The sequence below is a fragment of the Eptatretus burgeri genome, chromosome 3 (genome assembly GCF_056783735.1).
Source record: "Eptatretus burgeri isolate ZD-2024b chromosome 3, Ebu_testis_v1, whole genome shotgun sequence".
Lineage (NCBI taxonomy): Eukaryota > Metazoa > Chordata > Myxini > Myxiniformes > Myxinidae > Eptatretus > Eptatretus burgeri.
The window spans coordinates 134,307,994-134,331,774 of NC_140963.1; the positions used below are offsets into that span (position 1 = coordinate 134,307,994).

Genomic DNA, 23,781 nt, shown 5'->3' on the forward strand with positions numbered 1-23,781 from the left:
CACCTTGATGACAATGTCTTCTAAAACAGTTTTGACTTCCTCCTAATTGTTGTCTATCGTCGATGAGATGCCAAGGAGATTCTGAAAATGAGAGTACCAGTTCTTAATCCTTTCCGCATCGGTACTTCGTCGAATACAACCGTTGTGGGAAGCCTCACTGTACTTCTGCTAATGTTGTTTATGAGTTGCCAAATCCTTTCATGCTAACAGTTAATATGTGCTTTCTCTACTTCTTCAATTTTCTTGCTGAGGTCCTTCTCCCAGGCATCGTTGTACTCTTTTCTTCAGGCCTTCTTCGCCTGTTCGTATTTGAGACAGTTGCTTTCCTTTTGTATCGCAATGACGAGCTTCATAAAATTGTTTGGTATTTTATCTTACTTTCGCTACTCCGGGATTTTTATGAAGATAATTCTTATTAGCTTTCTTTCTGTTTAGGATAAGTTTTCTTGCTGCTTGTCATGGTTAGCTCGGAGAAAATGGTCACATCGTCCTGTTGGTGTTTCTTTTGTATCTTTCACAAGACACTGGAACTGGTTATGGATTTCTAAAGCATACTCCTTCTGCAATTCTGCATTTACTCTGAGGGCCCACCAATTAAAATTGCGTTTACCTCGGCAGAGATTTACTCTTCCTCAGGCTGAGTTTGATAGTTGAAGTAGCTATACCATCCATCCATTGGGACCATACTCTGTGCAGAGCGTTGGTGCAACCGAAGCAGTCTCCTTAGCGATTGCACACAATCCTGGACGGGTCGCCACTCCGACACAGGTTACCAGCACGTTTGCACTTATTTTGCCGACCTCAAAAGAATGACAGGCAGAGTCAACCCCACCTGGTATTAATTCAATAGCAAAATGGGATTTGTACTCAGGATCCTAGGATCCCAAGCCGACCACCCTGACCATTAAGCCAACACCAGGTATGAAGTAACTATATGATGGTCTGATTCAATACTAATAAAAGTATTATCTGGTTTTGGCATCTTTCACATGATTTATCCACTTTCTGTGAACGAGAAGATAGTCCAGCACTCTCGCTGATGCTTGCTGCCATTTGCGTTGATGCAAGTCTATAGTTTTCGTTCTTTCTTTCGGAAGCGAGTGTTAACAATATAAAACCCTTTTCAGTTGTAAGACTGATGAGGAATTGTCCATCACAATTTTGTCATGAAAAGGAAAATGAGTATCTTCCAATATGACTCGTGTGTTGAAGTCCCCTGCTCTATTGAGCATGTTGTGGACAGGTACCTTTTCGATGACCCTTCGCAGACTATTGTAGGGACCTTTCAATGGCCCTTCTCAGAAAAACAATTCTACCGTTATATAAAGTTTTGTTCATTTTTAAAAGCATGGTATCTTATGTTGGCATCACGCATATTACTTTCACGACAGGAGAACAGAAACAATGAGACACGTAACGGCAAGACCAGAATACTTGGCAAAGATTAAAAGAAACGATGGAGAGACATGTATTGTGGCAACGTATGGTAAGAGGTGCACTTATTGTTTTTAAATTATTTTTAATATACAATGTCGAGGCTCATACAATAGCTAACACAGAGAACGTATAACGAGATGCAGGAGAGGGAAGGACAAAACAGTGGGGAACAGAGACATCAGGAGATCTGTGGAAGGGAGAGGGATGGGGTGGGGTACACTGGGTAAACAAGATGGACACCACAGGGATTTTCAGGAAGGAAAGCAGAGAATTTGAAGGAGGTGGGTTTGGGGTTAATTAACGGGGGTAGAAAAGATCATGGTTTTGGATGGGGGAAGACAAGAGGTGGTGGTGAACATATGTTTTGAAGACCTGGAAGGAAGAGTGGGATTGAGTAGAGTGTGGGAGTTTGTTCCGAAGACAGGAAAAAAGAGGAATTAAAGAATGAAGGTGAGCAGTGATTCTTGATTTTGGTAGTTGCACCAGAAGAGGGTTGCTGGTGGACCTTGAGCAACCTGCGGTAATATGAGGGGTTGGGGGGACATCTCGCAGGCAGAGCAGGGGGGCCGAGGCCAGAGAGGAGGTGACCTGCCTGCGGTGAAAGTGAGAGACCCAAAGACTCAGCCTCATCGCGGGAGATACCTATGATCCTAACAGCCTTGATTTCCACAGCGTGAAGCCGAGAAAGGTGAGAGGCGGGAGCACCAGCTCAGAGGGGAGAGCAGTACTCCATCAGGCTGCAGATGAAAGCTTACGTGGTCAGGAGCTCAGGTGGGCTGAGGAAGGATTTGCAGTCGGCGACTGGCTTTGGAGGCCAGCTTGGAAATGTGGCTTTCTAAGGAAAGATCATGGCAGATAGTGAGACCCAGAAGCTTGAATGAAAAGACTTCTTCAAGAGGATTGTTGAGAAAGTAGACGAGGGGGGGGGGGAGTAGGGGGTTTGGAGACGGTCCTTTTGGAGAGACACAGTGAGAGTGTGAGATTTGTCAGGATTGAAAGACATGTTCCATGTGTTGGACCAACTTGTGATTTTATCCAGATCTGCAGAGAGTGAAGAGGCTGCTGCTTGCCAATATGAGGGATGACAGATGGTATGGCACAGGGTGGAGTCATCAGCAAATAGATAAAGAGGATTTTCCAGAGAGTCGGAGAGCTTCGTCGTCCTTAATGCTTTGTCTGATTGGTAATGTTTATCCAATTTAAAGGAATTATTTTATAATTAGAATCTGTCGATTGATGATAAGCTCCCTTTATATGCCAATTGTTTAAGATGATCTATTTATTGACTATATGAGAAAATGTTGCGAAGAGAAAGGAGAAAGACATGCTCATGTAGTGTTTTGATTGACAGTGCAACTCAAACTCACATATAGAGCCCTTGCATGTCTGACAGAATGGTTCAGATGTAGCACACCCAACCTTTCATCACACTCATCTAGATTCGATTTCCGACCCACATATAAACTGTCGGATTGGTGCTTCCAAGATCTGGGATTGCATCACAAAGCTCACCGTCCCTTGGTTCGGACGTGAAGCCTTAATAATTCCTTAAGGTTCTGACTTGTGTACTTGCAATGACTTCTGCTTTGTGGACATTAAATATCCCATGGTGTCTATCATGAAGAGTGAATTATTGTCCACACCCTAAACAAATCAAATGTTAGTAAAAACAGGTCATTGATATTTCCTGTGTAAAATAATTTCCCAACTTTTGTATTTGCAGAAAACTGGAGACAAGACTCAAAACTATAAAATATTTATGTGCGAAGTTCAGAGTGTTGTTTTTCACAGTACTGTACACAGAATTAGTTTATTTATTGCTGTTTCTAAATGAAGGACAAATTCTCTGCCTTTGTTTCCTCTAATGGTTGAGGATTTATTTTCGACATGAGTTGTTTGCACAGTTATTTTCCCCTCCCAAAGGAAACTGTTGAGAAACGCATTTAAAGGGGTACGCCGTGTTGAATTTTCAAGCGCAAGCCGTTCTTGCCTTCGATGAAGTTGTGTTGATGTTATATTGCTCACATGGTATAATCCATTGGCATGAAAGGAACACATTTTGGAAGAAGTTTTCATGCAGAAAAACTGGAGACGGTTTTGTGTCTGCCTTGATATCCTCTCATCATCCCTTTGTTGACTACCAAATCTCTGCTGGACTTCTCCGTTTTGCGTTCAAAAATGCATTTAAATCAATCACAGACAAACTTACTCTTCTTCTTCCATTAATCTCTTGATTTCTTCTTAATTGTGCTTCTTTTTGCTCCCCCCCATCTCAATAAGTAGCCCTTTCCACATTTGAAATGCAGTATCTGATTAATTTGTTATTTTCTATGGAGACATGGCCTGAGGATACAAAAGATTGATTTTTATTTCAAAAATACTTTAAAAATATAATTTTGATCAATGCATCAATGATGAAATGTATTTAAAATCGAGAATGTACATCACATTTGCCAATACAATGCAGGTGAACAATGCTTGAAATTGTATAGGCGTGGCATAAAGTCAATGTCAATGGTATGTCGTGTGAAAATGAGTTCTGGGCAAAGTGAAAAAAAATAATTATAATTGAAAAAAATTGAAAAATTAAATACAGTAAATACTCCAATATTGCAGGGGTTGGGTTCTTGGAAAATGCAGCGATAGTTAAAACTGCAATTATGGAAATCAAGGGCCAATGGGAAGAGGGGGGTTTGGTTTCTGGACTTTGAGAAAAAATATCGAGGAAGATCGACCACAGCCAGAAATAAACAAATCACAACTGAAATGAACACGTAAATATAATAAATACAATATAAACAAGAAAAAGAGCAATCAGACATCGCAGACACTCACCAGGACTTGTTTTGTGTGGTGTTTGTGCAATGGTGTGCGACATAATTAATAAGAGACACAACTACAACTGCCACTTTATAACAACTGGCAATGATGACTAGGTTCCCAAAACGTCCCGCTTTGATGCAGTCCCACTTTGATCGGACACCTGACCATAAACCCTGACGTTTATTATTATTCAATTGCATTTTGGATGGGATTAAAATATTCAATTCAAATCAAATGGAAGACCAAATAGGTGCAGTCATGCATTCGAGTGATCAGAATGAACCCAAACTGGCAAAGAGTGAAGATGAAGTCATCAGGAGGAACCTGGATAGGATTCACATTTCAGCTGCTACTCCCCTACACTCAAACACATCCAAGCACAGCCAAGTGAGCCTTATTCGAAAAAAATATATATATATATAGCTCTGGAAAAAATAAGAGACCACTACGAGACCAAAAATAAGAGAAAAAAATAAGAGACCACTCCAAAAAAAATTTAAATCAGCATCTCTACAGTATGGCAGCCATTCCATTCCAGTGTCTGTTGAATTCCATCACAGGCACACCTCATTCTACTTAGTGAGGTACTGATGAGGTCATCACCTGAACCGAATCTTATTTAACAAGGAAAAGTATAAAAACCACTGCTGTGGTCATCACTATCCTCTTGCAATAGGACCAGCTGGATGGCAAAAACAGTGCTAGTAATACCTCAGAAGTAATTGGAACCAAAAAATAACTATTGACCATGCCAAAAGAGTTGAAAAGAAAAGTTTTGAGTGAGGAAAAGAACGGTTCAATTCTGGCTTTACTGGCAGAGGGATACAGTAAGTGTCACGTTGTTCCATCCTTAAAATTTCAAAGACGGCGGGTCATAAGAACAAGGTCAAGCAGCAGACATTGGTGACAACAAAGCAACAGACTGGCAGAGGGTAAAAGCGACTTTCCACTGACTGGGATGACCGCCAACTCATTCGAATGTCACTCAACAACCGTAGGATGACATCAAGTGACCTACAAAAAGAATGGCAAATGGCAAATGGCAGCTGAGGTGAAGTGCATGGCGAGGACGGTTCGAAACAGGCTCCGAGGGGCAGGGCTGAAGTCGTGCAAAGCCAGAAAAAAGCCCTTCATCAATGAGAAGCAAAGAAGAGCCAGGCTAAGGTTTGCAAAAGACCATAAGGATTGGACCATAGAGGACTGGAGTAAGGTCATCTTCTCTGATGAGTCCAATTTTGAGTATTGCCCAACACCTGGTCGTCGAATGGTTAGACGGAGACCTGGAGAGGCCTACAAGCCACAGTGTCTCGCACCCACTGTGAAATTTGGTGGAGGATCGGTGATGATCTGGGGGTGCTTCAGCAAGGCTGGAATCGGGCAGATTTGTCTTTGTGAAGGACTCATGAATCAAGCCACGTACAAGGTTGTCCTGGAAGAACACTTGCTTCCTTCTGCTCTGACAATGTTCCCCAACTCTGAGGATTGGTTTTTACAGCAGGACAATGCTCCATGCCACACAGCCAGGTCAATCAAGGTGTGGATGGAGGACCATCAGATCAAGACCCTGTCATGGCCAGCCCAATCTCCAGACCTGAACCCCATTGAAAACCTCTGGAATGTGATCAAAAGGAAGATGGATGGTCACAAGCCATCAAACAAAGCTGAGCTGCTTGAATTTTTGCGCCAGGAGTGGCATAAAGTCACCCAACATCAATGTGAAAGACTGGTGGAGAGCATGCCAAGACACATGAAAGCTGTGATTGAAAATCAGGGTTATTCCACAAAATATTGATTTTTGAACTCTTCTTCTTCTTCCTCTTTCGGCTTGCTCCCGTTAGGGGTCGCCACAGCGGATCAACCGTCTCCATTTCGCTCTATCCTCCACATCTTCCATTGACACTCCAACCACCCGCATGTCCGCCCTCATCGCATCCATGAACCTCTTTTTTGGCCTTCCTCTTCTCCTCCTGCCTGGCGGCTCCATCTTCAACATCCTTCTCCCGATATACTCCGTTTCCCTCCTGTGCACATGTCCAAACCATCTCAATCTCGCCTCTCTCACTTTGTCTCCAAACCGTCCTACCTGCGCTGTCCCTCTAATATACTCATTTCTTATCCTATTCCAACACACTCTCCTCACTCGTCAGCACATTCCCATTTGCATCCTTTATCACCCTAACCTGCAGCACATCCTTCCCAGCTTGGTCTCTCTGTCTTGCCAATCGGTATAAATCCTTTTCCCCTTCTTTTGTATCCAACTTCTCATACAGCTCGTCATATGCCTTTTCCTTGGCCTTTGCCACCTCTCTTTTTAAGCTGTGGTGGCAAAGTTTCATATTCTTGAAATGTCTATATAAATGTAACGTTGTTTGTCGGTGAAAGCTACTCAAGGTTTGTGGGTTGTATGCAGTAAGTACTGCAGTGGGTAATCAATCTGACCCCAAGCTGACAATTCCCGAAAAATTGCCAATATTGGTCGTGTGTGTGTGTGCATGTCGGTAAAAAAAAAAAAATCCATAGGTATTTACTTTCTTCTCTGTTACATATTTTGTGGGTCATCCATGCCTACCAGTGGTTCCCTGGTTATGTTATCCATGTACTCGCAAATACAACTCGTCGCTTCGCTAAAGGCCCTGTCACACCTTGACGATTTAGCCAGCATATGCCGATGTATGAAAAATTTGTCTAAAATGCTGGCACACGTCGAATACGTATGGGTAAGTTTCGTATACGTTAAGAGCACGCTGGCATACGTCGTAGTACGCTGACATGTTAGACAACTTTTCCATGCTTGAAATTTTTCGACGTATGCCGGCGTATGACTCACATGTTCCGCATACGCTGGCCATAAGTTGTAGGCACGTTACGCGATCGTTGACACACGTTACTTGTAAGTTACTCATAAGTCGAAACACGTCGAGCTAATGGTTAGCGTCAGTGTTCCAGACTCCCTGTTTTTTTTTCTTTGGTATGACGGTGATGTTGACACTTCGATTTCTAGTGCGGTTATAATATAATATAATTAATAGGCTGCCGCTGAACGACTTAAATCATAACCGCACAAGAAATCGAAGTGTCAACATCACCGTCATACCGAAGAAAAGAAAGAAAGAAAAAAAAAACAGGGAGTCTGTAACACTGACCCTAACCATTACCTCGACGTGTTTCGACTTATGAGTAACTTACAAGTAACTTGTGTCGACGTGTGTCAACGATCACGTAACGTGCCTACAACTTATGGCCAGCGTATGCGGAACGTGTGTCATACGCCGAGTACGTCGAAAAATTTTCAACATGCTGAAAGTTTGTCGACATACTCGGCGTACTACGACGTATGCCAGCATGCTTCAGCGTGCTATTAACGTATACAAAACTTACCCATAACGTATTCGACATGTGCCAGCGTATTCGGCAAATTTTTCATACGTCGGCATACACTGGCTAAAACGTCAAGGTGTAACGGCAGCTTGACACTTCGATGTCTAGTGCGGTATGATTTGAATCGTCGAGCCGCAGCCTATTAATAGCCTGTGCCACGTGATCGTCGGCGATACGCTGCCGCACTATGCATAAGTTAGACTATCGTTGGGTATAGGTTGTGATCGCCGACAATACGCTCAGCATTCATTGATATAAGTTATCTATATGTTATCGAAACGTTCTGTGTACGTTACTAATACGTTATGCATACGTCCAACTCATTATGAATACGTCCAAAACTGGAAAAAACATCAATAGTTCAGTGTACGCCAGCATTTTACAGACATCTTGATACCTTGCCATACGCTGGCTAAAACGTCAAGGTGTGACAGGGCCCTAACAGGAGGTATTGAGGCGGGCGGTTGAGAGAGAGAGGGAGAGAGAGGAGAGAGGAGAGAGGAAGGGGAAGCTAGGAAGGGGAGGGTGGGGAGGTGGGGAGAGCGATGCCTCCCCAAAAGTTACTCTACCATGGGAGGGAGGGATGCAGAGAGAGAGAGAGAGAGAGAGAGAGAGAGAGAGAGAGAGAGAGAGAGAGAGAGAGAGAGAGAGAGAGAGAGAGAGAGAGAATATATATATATGAAAAAAAAAGAAGAGAGAAAGATGAGGGGTGGAGGTGGGGTGAGTAAAGAGAATGCTTAATGACTGAAAACACACACACACACACACACACACACACACACACACACACACACACACACACACACACACACACACACACACACACACACACACACACAAAAACAAACTCATGTCAGTACAGCTGTACACACAATGATACAACAAAGTTTATCATGTAACTTTGATGTCGCAGTTCCAGAAACTTTGTGGGAACATGAACCAAAAGTAATCACTGAAAAACTGAAGCCTGGGGCCTGTAAAGCGAACACAGATAGAAGTGTTCGGTTCGATGAACAAGCCATGCTCAACCACCGTGGCGGCCATGTGTTCCTCGGACACAAACACCACAAACTTCTTATTCATGCAAGAAGCAGCACGAATATTATGTAAACCGACGATGTTACCAATGGCGGAAAGCACATCGTTAAGTTCCACCTCACTGGGAGGGAAGCAAAAAACAGCGTATTTACGAGTTTGTGACTCGAACATCTCGACACGGAAACGTTCACCCGCCATTCTAACTCAACAAAACAAGTTAGTAAACTTTGTCAAGAGAAAAAAAAAGGCGTTTTCACAAACACCAAGAAATGAACGATTAAAGTTGAGAATTAACAAAGAACACAATCGCAGTGAACGAGAAAAACCTCCCCCGGCGGCCATGCACGCCTTCGGCCTACGATTTTCTCGACACGAGACCGTGGGCGCTCTCTCTCGCTCTCTCTCTCTCTCTCTCTCTCTCTCTCTCTCTCTCTCTCTCTCTCTCTCTCTCTCTCTCTCTCTCTCTCTCTCTCTGTCTCTGTCTCTGTCTCTGTCTCTGTCTCTCTATGTGTCTCTGTCTCTCTCTGTGTCTCTGTCTGTGTCTCTCTCTGTCTCTCTGTGTGTGTCTCTCTCTGTGTGTGTCTCTCTGTGTGTGTCTCTCTCTGTGTGTGTCTCTCTCTGTGTGTGTCTCTCTCTGTGTGTGTCTCTCTCTGTGTGTGTCTCTCTCTGTGTGTGTCTCTCTCTGTGTGTCTCTCTCTCTCTCTCTCTCTCTCTCTCTCTCTCTCTCTCTCTCTCTCTCTCTCTCTCTCTCTCTCTCTCTCTCTCTCTCTCTCTCTCTCCCTCTCTCTCTCTCTCTCTCTTTCTTCTCCAGGCAGGAAGGAAAAAAAAAAAAAACACGGGAAAAGTCCACAAGTAGAAAACGAACACATGGGAAACGAAAAATGGGGAAAGTGGAAACACCAAACAGCACGGCAGAGGAGGGGTACTCACGACACGAAGCGGCCATGACAGTACACACAACGTACCAGCAGAGGGGGGGGAGAGAGAGAGAGAGAGAGACAGAGAGAGACAGACAGAGACAGAGACAGAGAGACAGAGAGACAGAGAGACAGAGAGACAGAGAGAGACAGAGAGACAGAGAGAGACAGAGAGAGACAGAGAGAGACAGAGAGACAGAGAGAGATAGAGAGAGACAGAGAGAGACAGAGAGAGACAGAGAGAGACAGACAGAGAGAGACAGAGAGAGACAGAGAGAGACAGAGAGAGACAGAGAGAGACAGAGACAGAGACAGAGAGAGACAGAGAGAGACAGAGACAGAGAGAGACAGAGACAGAGACAGAGACAGAGACAGAGACAGAGACAGAGACAGAGACAGAGACAGAGACAGAGACAGAGACAGAGACAGAGACAGAGAGAGACAGAGACAGAGACAGAGACAGAGAGAGAGAGAGAGAGAGAGAGAGAGAGAGAGAGAGAGAGAGAGAGAGAGAGAGAGAGAGAGAGAGAGAGAGACATTAGCCAACACTGGATTTGATTCAAATAGACACGGTTGGTGATATTCTGGGAAGTGGCAAAACATTCTGGAACATTCGAGATGAACACAAACAATGACATGCGATCGTTTTTGTCAAACAAAATCAAAATAAGAGATAATTTTTGTTGTTGTTGCAGAAATTACTGAAACGAGAAGAACTTGAACCAGGATAAGTGGTGGAAAGGAACATGATTTACCACCTCGTCAGTATCGGTCGGTAATTAGGACTGTGATGGATGTCTTGCTGTGCAGGACAGCCCAGATGTATGCACACTCCCCCTTATTGGACATCTCACATTGGTTATAATGTATACTCAGTTATAAACTACTGTCCTTATATCAAGAGTCTTTTAAAATGTCGTATTATCCACCAATAGAATGTGAGTTGTGTATCCCCATCCCGGTGTGTTTGTTTTGTGAATAATGACCAAGTGAAGATTTACTGTTTGCTGATTGGCTGAGGATGAACACAATTACCCTTTATGGTGAACAATATTCCTCATGTAGATAAACGAAGTTGATGGTTTATGTTCTGTATCACCAGGAGATACTTCCCAAATAAATCTCAGCATTTTAAATGGAAAGTTTGTGAATCATTCATGAGAAAAAACTGAGTGCATGTTATGGTCGACACTTCCCTATTATATCGCGTTATCTTGTACTGCCAGGCCACAGTGACAGCATGACCACCTGATGGACATAACATGGTCCAGAAATTAAACAATTTTTGTGGTTCGAGTTCAGTCATTCTGCTGCAGTGTTAGCAAACAGATAGGATGAGGGACTCGCTGTTGGTTTTGATGTTGATCCTCGGACAGTCCACTTGCTCGGGGCAACCCCAGATTACTGTGTTGATGGTAGACGAGCACACCTGTGTGAACGTACCATGTGATTGCAGGATTCGGGGATCTCCCTGGGTACGGTGGATGAGGGATGCAGATGTGGATGGGGTGGTTGAGCAGCAGATCAGCTGCAATCGTTCCGATTGTTATGATATCGACTGTGATCAAAAACAAAACACAAAGCTGAACCATCATAAGATTCTACCAAACGGAGATCTTCAAATCAGCAGGGTGGAAAAGAGAGATTCTGGTCTGTACAGATGTCTGAATGAACCTTCACGTGGAAGTCTAACGGAGTGTGATTCCACATCATCATTTTGTACTTCAGGAGATCAAGAGGAAGAGTCAGCAGGAGCTGTTACTCAGTCTTCATGTGAAGCAGCTCTACTCCTCTACATCTCAGCTGAATCTGCAGGTATATTTCACATTTTAAACTCACAAGAGACAAAAATATTTTATTAACGAATAAATACATGTGATAGCTGAAGGAAAGGAAAATTGGGGATTGCTGAGTCAATATAATGGTCAAATTTTGAAGGGATAATGAGATTTAAACAAAATTAGGTTCGTTGACGGACGTGTTCTACCCAAACATTCGACCTTTGCTGCCAGTGAGTGGACTTATTACCTTGTGTGAACATGGCAACCTTGTTGATTTATTTAATGGCCATCTGCTTGTGGAAAGACAATGCCATCATGACCAACTTTCAGGTAGACCTCCCAGAGGGAGACACCATATCTGGTTTGGTTGCTTCTTAACACAGATGGGAACGTCATATCTGAGGCTTGTCAATGCACAGGGTACGTTTAGAATGATGAAATTTACCACTCTACACCTCCCATACACTGATATTTGTCGTATTTCCCATATTTCCGTGAGTCCGATATGCATTCAGGAACAGAACAATATTATGGTTAACCATTTTGTTGTTGCCACTGTTTCACATGTAATTGCTGAAAATTATGTTGAGAAGACGATTTGTATCACACATTTCACGCTCGTAAGAGCAGGTTAAAAGTGGCCGGAAAGTTGCATCTTGTCCTATTAAATACCAGGGGGAAGTTTACAGCATAGTTTATAACCAAGTAAATCAATTTGATTCCTGAAAATGATTGTAACAATAAGTAAGGAGTGTTAGTATAAATGGAGATAATCGATCTGTATAACATTTAAGAGGAGTCAGTATCAGTTTGTAATAATTTGCTGAATAAAGAATCCTTCATTAACGTAACCGTATAACCACATGAACCTCCCATATGGTAAAACTGTGGATCTATAAGGATGTTCACAATGGGTTCAACTCTACTCATCTTCACTATTCTCACACACTAACACTCCATCAGTGGAGACAGATGAAATCAAACTCTGAGGTTTTTTACATAAGGAGAGTTAATTCACTTCTAAATAAATTTTAAAAAGGAGATTCTCAATCAATACATCAAATACTCTTGTTATCAAAAGTCTCCCTCTGTATAAAAAGGAATAAATCCAATATTCTTGACCTAAAAATGCTTGGTGTGTGGGGTCAGGAGGAGGTGTATGAGTTATGGGACGTTGTTTGCATGTTTCACCCACCGTTTGTATATCACCATCTCGTTTCGGTAGTGAGGTTCTAAGCCCGTTATACATGGTAAGCTCATCCTCGTAGTTTATTAAAGTAAAAATAAACCAATGTCACCCGCAGCGTGACCCGTATCTTGCCAAAAGGTGACCACGTGACTTCTTTAAGGTCACACTGAGGTGAACAGAGCTGCTATCCACCAGGAGCGACTCCTTGAGGAATATCTGCCTACGAGAGATTCCGATGAGAATCGTTCTACAGCGTAACCATGAAAAATATGTGTTTGCCTCATAATGTCACCAAAAGACGTCATAATGTCTCAAGCTTAACATATCTAGAAAGCACTCATCGAGGTGTTCAATTTGAGGTACTACACGATATGGTTCCTAAAACTTGAAAATTTGACCTTGGGGTCAAATATGTTTGACCTCAGGCGCTAACCATGAAGGTCAAGGCCAATCGCCACCAAAAACTAATCAGCTGCCAGACCATATACTACATTCCCATAAAGTTTGGAGACGATTCGATTAAAATTACTCAAAAAATAAGGGTTTCGTCAACTCCCCTGATTTGCAACAAAGTGACCTTGACCTTTGACCTTGACCTTCAAAATTTTGTGCGCTGAAAGGGACCTCTATAGGCCTCTGATATGCGGTTACAAAAATTTCCAATGATAACTGTGCTCTGCAGAATTTTTTATACGTGATTACAGACAAACAAACAAACAAAAAAAAACATACAAGCTGACTCACATATCTTGCAAAAACTTTGTTTTGGCAAGATAATAACATTGAACATCATGTTTAACATACGGAGTATTAACGATGTGGGATTTCTATCAGATTCCCCCCAGGAGTCGAAGGATTACAAGATTCACATCAAAACAGGAGATGTTTTCAGGGCTGGGACAGGTGCCAATGTTTATATCAGGATGTGTGGAGGATTGGAATGTGTAACACATCATCTTAAAGAATCAACACATCCTGTTATTTTTCAACAAAATCAGGTAATCATTCACACAACACTTTCACAAGGTGGTTAAATTCAAGAAGTTGATGCCCTTAACCAGGTGAAATGTTACCTGCTGTGCACATGCTTCTCCAGGTGGATATTTTCACGGTGCAGTCCCTTTACTTGGGGAATCTGGAAAGTGTAACAATCTGGCATGATGGGAGTGGAAGATTATTCAGTTGGAGTGGATTCTTATCGACCTGGTTCCTCGAGAACATCAGAATCATTGAAACACTTTCTGGCATGGAACAAACATTTACCTGTTCATGTTGGGTTTATGGAAATGATCCCAAAACTCTCTATCCCCAGGTAATCTTACCTTTTCCTACGAATACCGTGTTGAATGTTGATCCTCCTCTCCCAATCCTCTCCAAGTTCATGAATTAAGTGTATTTAAAAATGAATGAAGATCTGTGCAAAGATAGTAATATTAGTTTAAAAGTCTATTTACCAGTTAGGAATTCCTTGCCTTTTACAATAATAATAATTTATATTTTCTTCACTGATTATTAATTTATGGATAATTACCCCACGCACGCGAAGTTAATAGAGGGGTTTAGCAATTGGTTCATGTCTGTCCATCCATCCACCCGTCGATCTGTCTTATCAGTTTATGATCAAGGAACAACGTATTTAAATTGAATGTTATATTTTGAACACAAATCAGAATATGAGAAGGAACACAAGTTTGTTGTTTAAATGAACTTTGTTCGTTTTAATGTTGTTTAAATTTGTCCTGAACACATATGCAGAATGAGTGAGGTCGTATGTTGATATGTTGATCGCCTCCATTTGTGTGTTTGTGTGTCTGTCCACTCGCCTCCAGCCCAAACTGCTCGACTTATCATTATGAAATTTTCAGAGATTAATGTCACCGACCATGCGACGGTTCCACATTGAGGTTTCGTAAAATTCGGTCGACCGGAAAGGCCGACAAAAGCCAATTTGAGCCAGATTTTCTAAAATCCTCAAATTTCATCCGATTGACTTGAAATTTGAACAGGATTTGCATATCAGGTCAATGAATTCAACCACATTTTACTTTTGAGGTTATCACAGGTCAAAACATAGGCCATAAGGTCAACCCAAAATGGGCCAAACTTTTTTAATTGTTTCTAAAATTGTCAATTTTCATTCGATTGACTTGAAATTTGAAGACCATTTGCATATGAGGTTACTGAATTCAACCGCCTATTAATTTTGAGATCAACATCGACCAAAAGGCCAACTTGGGGCAAATGTCTACCTAAAATCAAATTTCATCCGATTTTTAATATCAAATTTTCTTAAATCAAAATAGGCCAAATTTTCTAAAACCTTCAATTTTCATCCAATTGATTTGAAATTTGAAGAGCATTTTCATGTCAGGTCACTGAATTCAACTTGCAATTAATTTTAAGGTCAAAAGGTCAACACAGGCCTAATTTATAAAATTGATAGGGCCAAAAACTAAATATATCACTATATCTCAAAAAGTTGTGGACGAGTTATGACAAAACAAGGTGGATAAGTTGGATAGGTGACAAGAACAAGCGGATTGGGTTTTAGTTCGGATCCAGCCCATCAGTGGGATACAAAACGTGAACCGTTCCACCTGACAGAGGTATGCACTCAACTGAGTGCCATTCTACTTTGTGCTGTTTTGCCAAGTTGTCACTGAGTAATTTTTCATTTGTTTGCTTGTTTGTCTGTTCGCTTGCCTCCAGCCCAAACCGCTCAGATGATCGTTTTGAAATTTTCAGAGATTAATGTCACCGACCCTGCGACGGTCAGGCATTGAAGTTTCATAAAATTTGGTCGACCGAAAAGGTCTACATAGGCCAAAAGGCCAATTTGAGCCAAATTTTCTTAAATCCTCAAATTTCATCTGATTGACTTGAAATTTGAACAGGATTTGTATTTCAGATCAATGAATTAAGCCTCCTATTACCTTTGAGATTATCATTGGTCAACAGGTAAACATAAGCCATAAGGTCAACCCAAAATAGACCACATTTTTTAATTGTTTCTAAAATTGTCAATTTTCATCTGATTGACTTGAAATTTGAAGACCGTTTGTATATCAGGTCTCTGAATTCAACTACCTCTTAATTTTGAGATCAACATAAGCCAAAAGGCCAATTTGGGCCAAACTGGGCCAGTGGCTCGTGCCCTGTCGCCCTGAGCGAGTGGCTCGTGCCGCGTCGCCCTAAGCGAGTGTAGATGGTAGGATACGGAAAGACCACCGAGCTGCCTGCGGTGAGAGAGTGAGAGGCCCAAACACTCAGCCTCATCGTGGAAGATACCAATGATCCTAAATGCCTTGGTTTCCACTGCGCGAAGCCAAAAAAGGTGAGATGCAGGAGCACCAGCCCAGAGGGGAGAGCAGTACTCCATCAGGCTGCAGACAAAAGCTTTGTATGTGGTCAGGAGCTCAGGTGGGCTGAGGAAGGACTTTGCATTGCTGAGGATTCCCAGTCGGCGACTGGTTTTGGAGGCCAAGTTGGAAATGTGGCTTTCCCAAGAAAGATCATGGCAGATAGTGAGACCCAGAAGCTTGAACGAAAGGACTTTTTCCAGAGGATTGTTGAGAAAGTAGATTGGTGGGGGGGGGGTCCAAACGGTCCTTTCGGAGAGACACAGTGAGAGTGTTAGATTTGTCAGGATTGAAAGACTTTTTCCACATGTTGGACCAGTTTGTGATTTTACCAAGATATGCAGAGAGTGAAGAAGCTGCTGCTTGCTGGTCTGAGGGATGACAGATGGTACGGCAGAGGGTGGAGTCATCAGCAAAGAGATAAACAGGATTTTCCAGAGGGTTGGAGAGATCATTGATGAAAACTAGAAAAAGAACAGTGTCTACAACACTTCGTTGAGGAACTCCAGCCTGGACAGGAAGAGGGGATGAAAGGATGTTGGAGAAAGTAGCGATGGGAAACCAGTCTCGAAGTTTAATGGCTGCTTAGAGACCCTGCCAATCGGCCTGAGTGAAATGCCAGACTCGACGGCGCTGAGCTGGTTCTCTGATAACAGCCAGAGAGATGTCCACTTTGACAAGGACGTGGTCAGAAGAACCAATTGGAGCGGAGAAAGAACAGCAGATATTTTCAGGGAAATTTGTCAAAATCAGATCCAGAAGAGATAGAGTGCCATTGGTTGACATCTGGGTTGGGAAGTTGACCGATTGAGTCAGTCCAAATGAGTCACAGAAGTCTATTGCTGAAGTGCCATGACAGGTGAGAGAGGTACCCATAACCAGCCAACTGACATGATGACAATTGAAGTCACCACATATGAGGAAGAGAGAATTTGGATGAGAAGATAGAAGTTCTATGTTTTCGGATAGTGAGGTGTAAATGGAGTTATCACTGTTTGGTGGATGGTACAGTACACATATAAACATGAGGTGGGAATAGAGGGGAAGCCGTAGCCAGAGGTATTCCAGGAGGTGTGGGGGAGTGAGGGCAGTGCATGGAGAGTGAGGAATAGAGTCTTTGATGAAGAGAGCAACTCCTCCACCAGGATGAGGCTCAGGTCTGTTGTATCAGACGAGGGAGTAACCAGGGAGAGATACTTGGGAGTCAGAGATGTCTTGGGGGAGGAAAGTTTCTGTTCGGCAAATTATGTCTGGTTTGCCAGTGGCAACCTGTAAGATCAGTAAGGTTTGAGCGAAGGCCTCAGATATTTGAGGACCACACCGTCAATGAAGAGTGAGTGGAGGAGGTTTTGGGTGCAGGGGAGGGGAGGGTAGGACAAGGGAGGAGGGGGGGGAGGTAATGAGAGTTGTTGAAAGAGTGTGGGGGATTGCAGAAGAGCTCGGTGAGGGGGTGGATGAGGAGGAGAAAAGGCTCTGTGGTGTTGGGTTGAGGTACAGTGAGAAGTAATAAGAGAGGGGGCAGAAGGCAGTTGAGGATTTGAGGAGGTGGAGTGATGTGATGGAGGGGAGAGGGCAGGGGAAGGAGGCATCTTTGTGTATGAGAGGGGCGACAACTTTGAGAAGGATGAGTGAGGGGGGGGGTTAATAGTGGGAGAAGAGTGAGTGGGGAGAGTTGAGAGGGAAAGGTGAGTGGGGAGAATTGAGAGGGAAAGGTGATAGGGAAGCTTGGAGGGAGAAGAGTGTGATGGTTGCATTGAGAGGGAGGGGTGAGAGGGATGAATTGGCACTGAAGTTGGAAAAAAAGAATGGTTGATGGAAAGCGAACAAGCATAGCCAACTGGGGTTTTCTTTTTTTTCATTTTTCATTTGGAAATGCGATTAAAGACATTTCTTGATGGATGCAATAAAGGGGAATTGAGAGAATGGAGAGAAGAAACGCTGTAACAGTTGTACTTTTTCGACAAGGTATGAAAGAAAGATCGAATTGAGAGCAGTCTGTTGAAATAGAAAAAGAGTCGTGAATTATGATACAGTAATGAGAACCACTCGTGTGGAAGAGGAAGATGAAGCATTATAGGAGATCATTTTTATTATTATTATTTTTTTGAGAGAGAGAGTTTTCATCAGATGAGGTAAAGGAAAGGTTGAAGAAAAAATCGTGAGGTAAATTGTGAATTTGATCGGTAAACGCAGGGGGTGGAAACAGATCACGTGGTTACGGGAGAACCACGTGGTTATGGGAGGTGTATAGTCAAAAGTGAATTTATTTATTTATTTATTTTTAATAAGGATTGCGTGAGATTCGGAAAAGGAAAGGTTGAAGTGAAATGGTGGAGGTGAATGGTGAATTTGGATCAGTAAACGTGGAGTGAAGCTGATGGATCGATAAAAAGTATCAGGAAGAGGGTAGAGAGACACGTGGTTCCAGGTGTATAGTGAGGAAAGATACAAGGAAAATTAATATTTTTTGATGGATTTTTGAAGATGAGGTAAGATTCAGGAATGGAAGGTTGAAGGAAGAAATCATGAAGGTAATGGGGAGAGTGAGTCAGCCAAGTAGAAGAAAGATGGTGTGCCGGCAGGAAGGAGAAGGAGAAGGAGAAGGAGAAGAAGGAGAAGGAGAAGGAGAAGGAGAAGGAGAAGGAGAAGGAGAAGGAGAAGGAGAAGGAGAAGGAGAAGGAGAAGGAGAAGGAGAAGGAGAAGGAGAAGGAGAAGGAGAAGGAGAAGGAGAAGGAGAAGGAGAAGGAGAAGGAGAAGGAGAAGGATCGGGACTCGTGAGTTTGGAGGGAGAAAGGTTGTTGTTTTTGTTTGTTTGTTTTTAATTTAAGACAAGAAACAGTGTTTAGTTGGGAGGGAATAGATGGGGGAGTTGGGAAAGTAGGGAAAAAAATAGGAATTGAAGATAATAGGGAGAGAATACAGATAAAAATGATCGTACACCTCGAGGGGAAGGATGGGTAGGCCTCAAGGAACCCGGGAAGACAAGGTCGACGAAAACTCACAAAATAGCACGATTTTTGAAACAAAACCGAACTAGGAACACACAGAAACATGTAGGTGAGGAAATAAACAGTTAAAACGGGACAGATAATGACCGGAAACTTAACTTTGAGAAAGTCGACAGAGACCCCTGAGAGAACCTGAGGTCACTCCAAACCCAGAACCGGAAGTCAATTTCACACAAGATAGTCAATTTAACATTCATGATGCAGCAACCCAGGTCACTTGAATTAAAAGGTGAATGACAGAACATCTAAACAGTAACTACGAGTCTATCAGTCACTCATATCATCAGGTTTCTGTATATTTCACACAAATATCTGTGGAGACTGATGGAAATATCAGGTCACATGGGACTGAGAGTACAGATACAATCAGAAGTGTGTGTGTTTTGTTCATAAAGCACAACATATTCTCTCAGGTCATACATAGTCAGTATCAGGTAAGATCAGGTATGGGAGCATGCGCCGACGCAGTGCGTCACTGCGTCCACTTCCCTCCAGTACTGCAGGGGCCTCCATCTGTCCATCCCCCAGGCAGATCCCTGGCCCATCCCCATCTCCTTGAGATGCTAATCAAACTGCTGCAACCAAGAGGCACGTGGTTGGCCCATTGGCCTCCTTCACTCACAAGGCTCCCTTGCTGAGAGAATCTGGTGAGCAATATCAGTGTCAGGAAAACGAGCCAAATGTCCATACAGCAGCAGCTGATGCTCACGGACTATGCAGGTAACAAATCTCATTTGAGTCTCTCTCAGAATCAAACCAGCAATAGCCAAGGATTCTCCGAAGAGACCTGTACCAAAGTAATTAAGTTTCCATCTTAAATCCCTTGTCAGAGTCCAAGTCTCACATGCGTCGAGCAAGACTGGAAGCACCAAGGACCTCAAGACTCGAACTTTCATCCTCCTGCACAAGTACTGACAGCACCACACCCCATGATCCAGTGAATCCATGACTCCCCAGGCCCGACCCAGATATCTATTGACTTCTGGCTCACAGCCAGTAGAGAAATGAATGTTGCTGGCAAGGTAAGTGAATCTCTCCATGACCTCAACATCCTCACCACAAACAGGTACAGACACGACAACAGCATCCAAGATGTCATTGAAAGCATGTCATTAGTTTTGACCCAGGAAACCCATAATCCCAGCGGCTGCGACTCCTCACTCAGCACCTCGAGGGCCCCAAAAGGATATCCATAGTCTACGCAAAGATGACTGCATCATCTGCAAAATCAAGGTCAGAGATCTTTACATTCCCAAACAACACACTGCAGCTTGATCTCTCCAACATCCTTCCCAGACCAGAATCCAGTCCGTACAAGTGCTGAAAAGTGTGTGAGCCAGTACTCACCGCTTACGAACTCCAGCAACAACTGGAAATAAGTCGGAGATGGTATCACCACATCTCACAGCACAAAGTGGGTCACAAAACTAAACAAAATGGGAGCTTGGCCCACGGTCTATTAACAGAGAACTGCCTTCCGAACTTCTGATTTATGTTTCCTTCCTCACTGTGGAGATGTCTCCACAGAGAACTGAGACACGGTATCATCATGGAAGCTTGTGGAGATCAAAGATTGAGGAGCACTCGTAAAGTGTGTTGATCACTCAAGCAAGCACTCCAATGAAACGTTTGAAGAAACTTGAAAAAAAACAACTAAACTTTTAATTTTCTATATGTATACATCTCTGTTGAAGTGATGAATCGTAAAATGAAAGCAGATCATACAAAAAGGGGAAACGCAATGTAAAATAAAACTGCTTGTTTTCAGTGGGTGGCGCACTGCCCGAGGCATTGCATGGCAATGCAGGTAAGACGGACCAAACCCAAACACGGGCAAAACGCCTGATTTTGTTCAAGTCAATGGATATATTTTCTATGACAGTGCAAATACTTTTTGCCATGCATGGCCATGGCTTGCAAATGAATAACCAAGCAGCTTGTAAAGTACTTGGGAAGTGACTTAAGCACTCAAGCAAGCATTCCAACAAAACGGTTGATAAGAAACGGCTGGCTTAGCTCACGATTAGCAATCAGTCAGAGTAAACACCTCCCAGAGATGCCCGGAATGTCAAACAATGTCTGAATTGGACAAATGAACACTTTTTTTGCAGTCCGAACTGCTGTTGAGGTCAACTAAGAAGTTAAAGTTTTGAAATTTGACTCAGGTTCAGAGATTCCACAGGTTATCACATTTGCAGAAACAAAATAAAGCCACAAAGACAGTATCTCCAGGCATTTATAAGTATTGTGATGTATCCAGCTATTCATTGGTATGATGATGAGGCATTTGATATGAGTGAAGAAAGTGGAAAAAAAATAAAAAAAACTTTATCGTTGCGAATCTGTTGTGGCCTGTTCCAAGTCAAGGTATTGTTGATCAGGCTAAAAAAAAAACCTTGTCCCTGGTCAAGAAACTCCCCTCTGGGCTGGTGCTCCCGCCTCTCACCTTTCTCAGCTTCTCGCTGTGGAAACCAAGGCATTTCAGATCATTGGTATCTCCCGCGATGAGGCTAAGACTTTGGGCCTCTCACTCTCTCACCGCAGGCAGGTCGGTGGTCTTTCTGTCTTCTACAGTCTCCTCTCTGGCGTCGCCCCCCCCCTGCTGTGTCTGCGATATGTCCCCCCCTCCCCCCATATTCCATGGGACGCTCAAGGTCCGCCAGCAACCCCCTTCTGGTAAAACTACCAAAATCACGGATCACTGCTCACCTTCACTCTTTCATTCCTCTTTTTCCCTTCCTTTGGAATAAACTCCCTAACTCTGTTTAATACCATTCTTTCTCATTCTCAAGACCCTGGTGGGGGGCAGAAAGGTGAACAAGGGTGATGCCTTGATAAAGGATAATTAAATAAGTCCATGAATTATCTTCAAAAGGGGTGACGAAATTTACCCAAACACCAAGTTTTCATACATGCACTCCCTTGGAGTTCCATTAGTATGCATGCAAAGTTTTAGGCCACAAGGTATCATGGTTTTGGAATTATGGACACACACACACACACACACACACACACACACACACACACACACACACACACACACACACACACACACACACACACACACACACACACACACACACACACACATACACACACACGATTACAGATAAATATATGACCATTTCACTACATTTGGGTATTGCTACTCCCTGTTTATTATTTATTTTCAGATTCCAAAGTCATGTGACTCTTCAGAGGAGAGAGAACCGAAAAAACCACACGGTGGGTTTTGTCGATTCTCATTTGGGAATTTGATGCCGTTTTTCAAAGCACTTTGGGAAGAGAAACATGGAATAAACACGAGGTTATATGGAGAGTCGTTATTGGTGGAAATAAAGGTTGTAATTTCCTTCTTTCTCATTGTAGTTGTCGAACCTCTCAGGGGAACTGCTCTCCTCTCATGTGAGATACAAAATCCCCCCAGTAACATGTTCTCGTTGCTGTGGATGTTTCGAAGTACTGAAGGCCACAACCGGGTGATCGCAGCGGCCGGAACGTGGGTAGACATCCTTGCCTCCTGTCTGGGGAAGAACAAACAGAGAAACCATGGAGTGCTGGAACCTGGACAGGATTCCTGTCCTGAAAGCTCCCACTGCTTGCAACCTCCACCTGGTGTAACGAGGGATGAACTCGAGAGATACTGGTGCCTGATTGGTCCTGGAGAGGATGGAATGTGGAGGGAGCAGGTCCTCTCTGTGCTCTCATTCACACCTGGTAAGATTTTACTCGCTGATAATTACCACCCAGTGATCATGCTCTATTAAGGTTCCTTTCAAAGGGACCATCTTTGTTCATAATTATCCTGAAATTAATGCAGTTCACCTTTGTTTGAGTTGACATCTTACATGATTGTTTCCTGATGATATAATGGATGTTTATGAACAGATGACAGAGTGGTGATGAGGAACCAAATCCAATCCACAACTGGGGAAGAGACCACCAACCCTTCATCACTCTCTGGATGCCGACCGGCTCTCATTGCAGCAATCACTCTCAATGTTCTCGCTCTCTTCCCATTCACCATGTTTGTTTTCTTTGTTAAACGTTACCGTGAAAAACGTTTTTAGAAACATCTACACAAAGTGCTAATAAAGTCCTCGATGTGTTTCCATATCTCCACATGTGATTGTGTTTTTTCAGAAAACATTTGTTTTAAGGAATGTTCAGGAAGTAATGAATTGTTAAGTCATTTACCCAACTGTGATACTGTATTTGTTTTATATGAATCTTGTGAAAATTAAACTTCAGCCCTATTCTCCATTATTGTGTGAGATTGTTGATCGTTTTCAGATATTATTTCTTTTTGTGATAATAAAGGACATGTTTGTGGGTTACAGCGTGCAGATGGAAAGGAATTTTTGGTCAAATGCATGGCCACAAACCATGTTGTACGATTTGAGACAATACAAGCTATACATTATATTGTTACAAATCTGGAAACCATTCGCATTCACACATACAGTTGACCCAAAGTTTAGTTATTTCGTTAAGTATATGTGGATAGTGAGAATTCCTCCCTTATGTCTGATGGGAATTTCATGTGTGTTCTGTGGGTTTCTTTTATAGTCAGGTTTCTTACATCTTGAAATCGCACAACGCCACCAATGCCCTCGCTTCACTCCTCCTCCCACTCTGCGGGCGAACAAGTGCTTCAACCGCCCAGCTGTCACTCCACAACACGACGCCATAACCCACGTGTTCAAGGCTACTGACATGGGCGGGGCAGACTCCGCCACAGCCAGATGGAAGTTCCCCTCGTCCAATCAGGGGTGAGATCACCTCAGGGCCAACCCCGCCCCAGCCAGATGGAATGTTCACCTCGTCCAATGAGGGGAGGACGCCGATCAC

At 43.0% G+C, this 23,781-nt stretch overlaps 2 protein-coding genes and 1 long non-coding RNA gene across 5 annotated transcripts in view; 2 read left to right on the forward strand and 1 right to left on the reverse strand.

The window, feature by feature from the left end:
- Window positions 1-10,628, forward strand: part of LOC147031022 (uncharacterized) — a 42,132-nt gene extending 31,504 nt beyond the window's left edge. For 2 of the 3 annotated variants that reach the window (XM_085875691.1, XM_085875692.1), the window contains exons 10-11: window positions 1,392-1,486; window positions 3,161-3,993. In XM_085875691.1, coding sequence (XP_085731817.1) covers window positions 1,392-1,486; window positions 3,161-3,189 — 124 coding nt within the window. In that variant the 3' untranslated portion in view covers window positions 3,190-3,993. Of the gene's footprint in view, window positions 1-1,391; window positions 1,487-3,160; window positions 3,994-10,288 lie in introns of those variants that run through there. The other variant, XM_085875694.1, reaches the window with a different exon arrangement.
- The window catches only part of LOC147031023 (uncharacterized), a 215,243-nt gene that overhangs the window by 24,975 nt on the left and 166,487 nt on the right, over window positions 1-23,781 (reverse strand). The gene's annotated exons all lie outside the window — the stretch shown is intronic.
- Window positions 10,827-23,193, forward strand: LOC147031024 (uncharacterized). Its single transcript, XM_085875696.1, has 6 exons — window positions 10,827-11,408; window positions 13,398-13,561; window positions 13,660-13,875; window positions 22,104-22,155; window positions 22,300-22,647; window positions 22,819-23,193. The coding sequence occupies exons 1-6, from the start codon at window positions 10,928-10,930 to the stop codon at window positions 22,998-23,000; spliced, it is 1,443 nt and encodes a 480-aa protein (XP_085731822.1). The 5' UTR covers window positions 10,827-10,927; the 3' UTR covers window positions 23,001-23,193.

Excerpts from the sequence above, each read along its gene's own strand:
- LOC147031024 (XM_085875696.1), top strand. The coding sequence starts at position 10,928 with ATGAGGGACTCGCTGTTGGTTTTGATGTTGATCCTCGGACAGTCCACT. Across the intron at positions 13,876-22,103 it reads CCAAAACTCTCTATCCCCAG|ATTCCAAAGTCATGTGACTC; the intron begins GTAATCTTACCT and ends ATTTATTTTCAG. Across the intron at positions 22,156-22,299 it reads AGAACCGAAAAAACCACACG|TTGTCGAACCTCTCAGGGGA; the intron begins GTGGGTTTTGTC and ends TTCTCATTGTAG.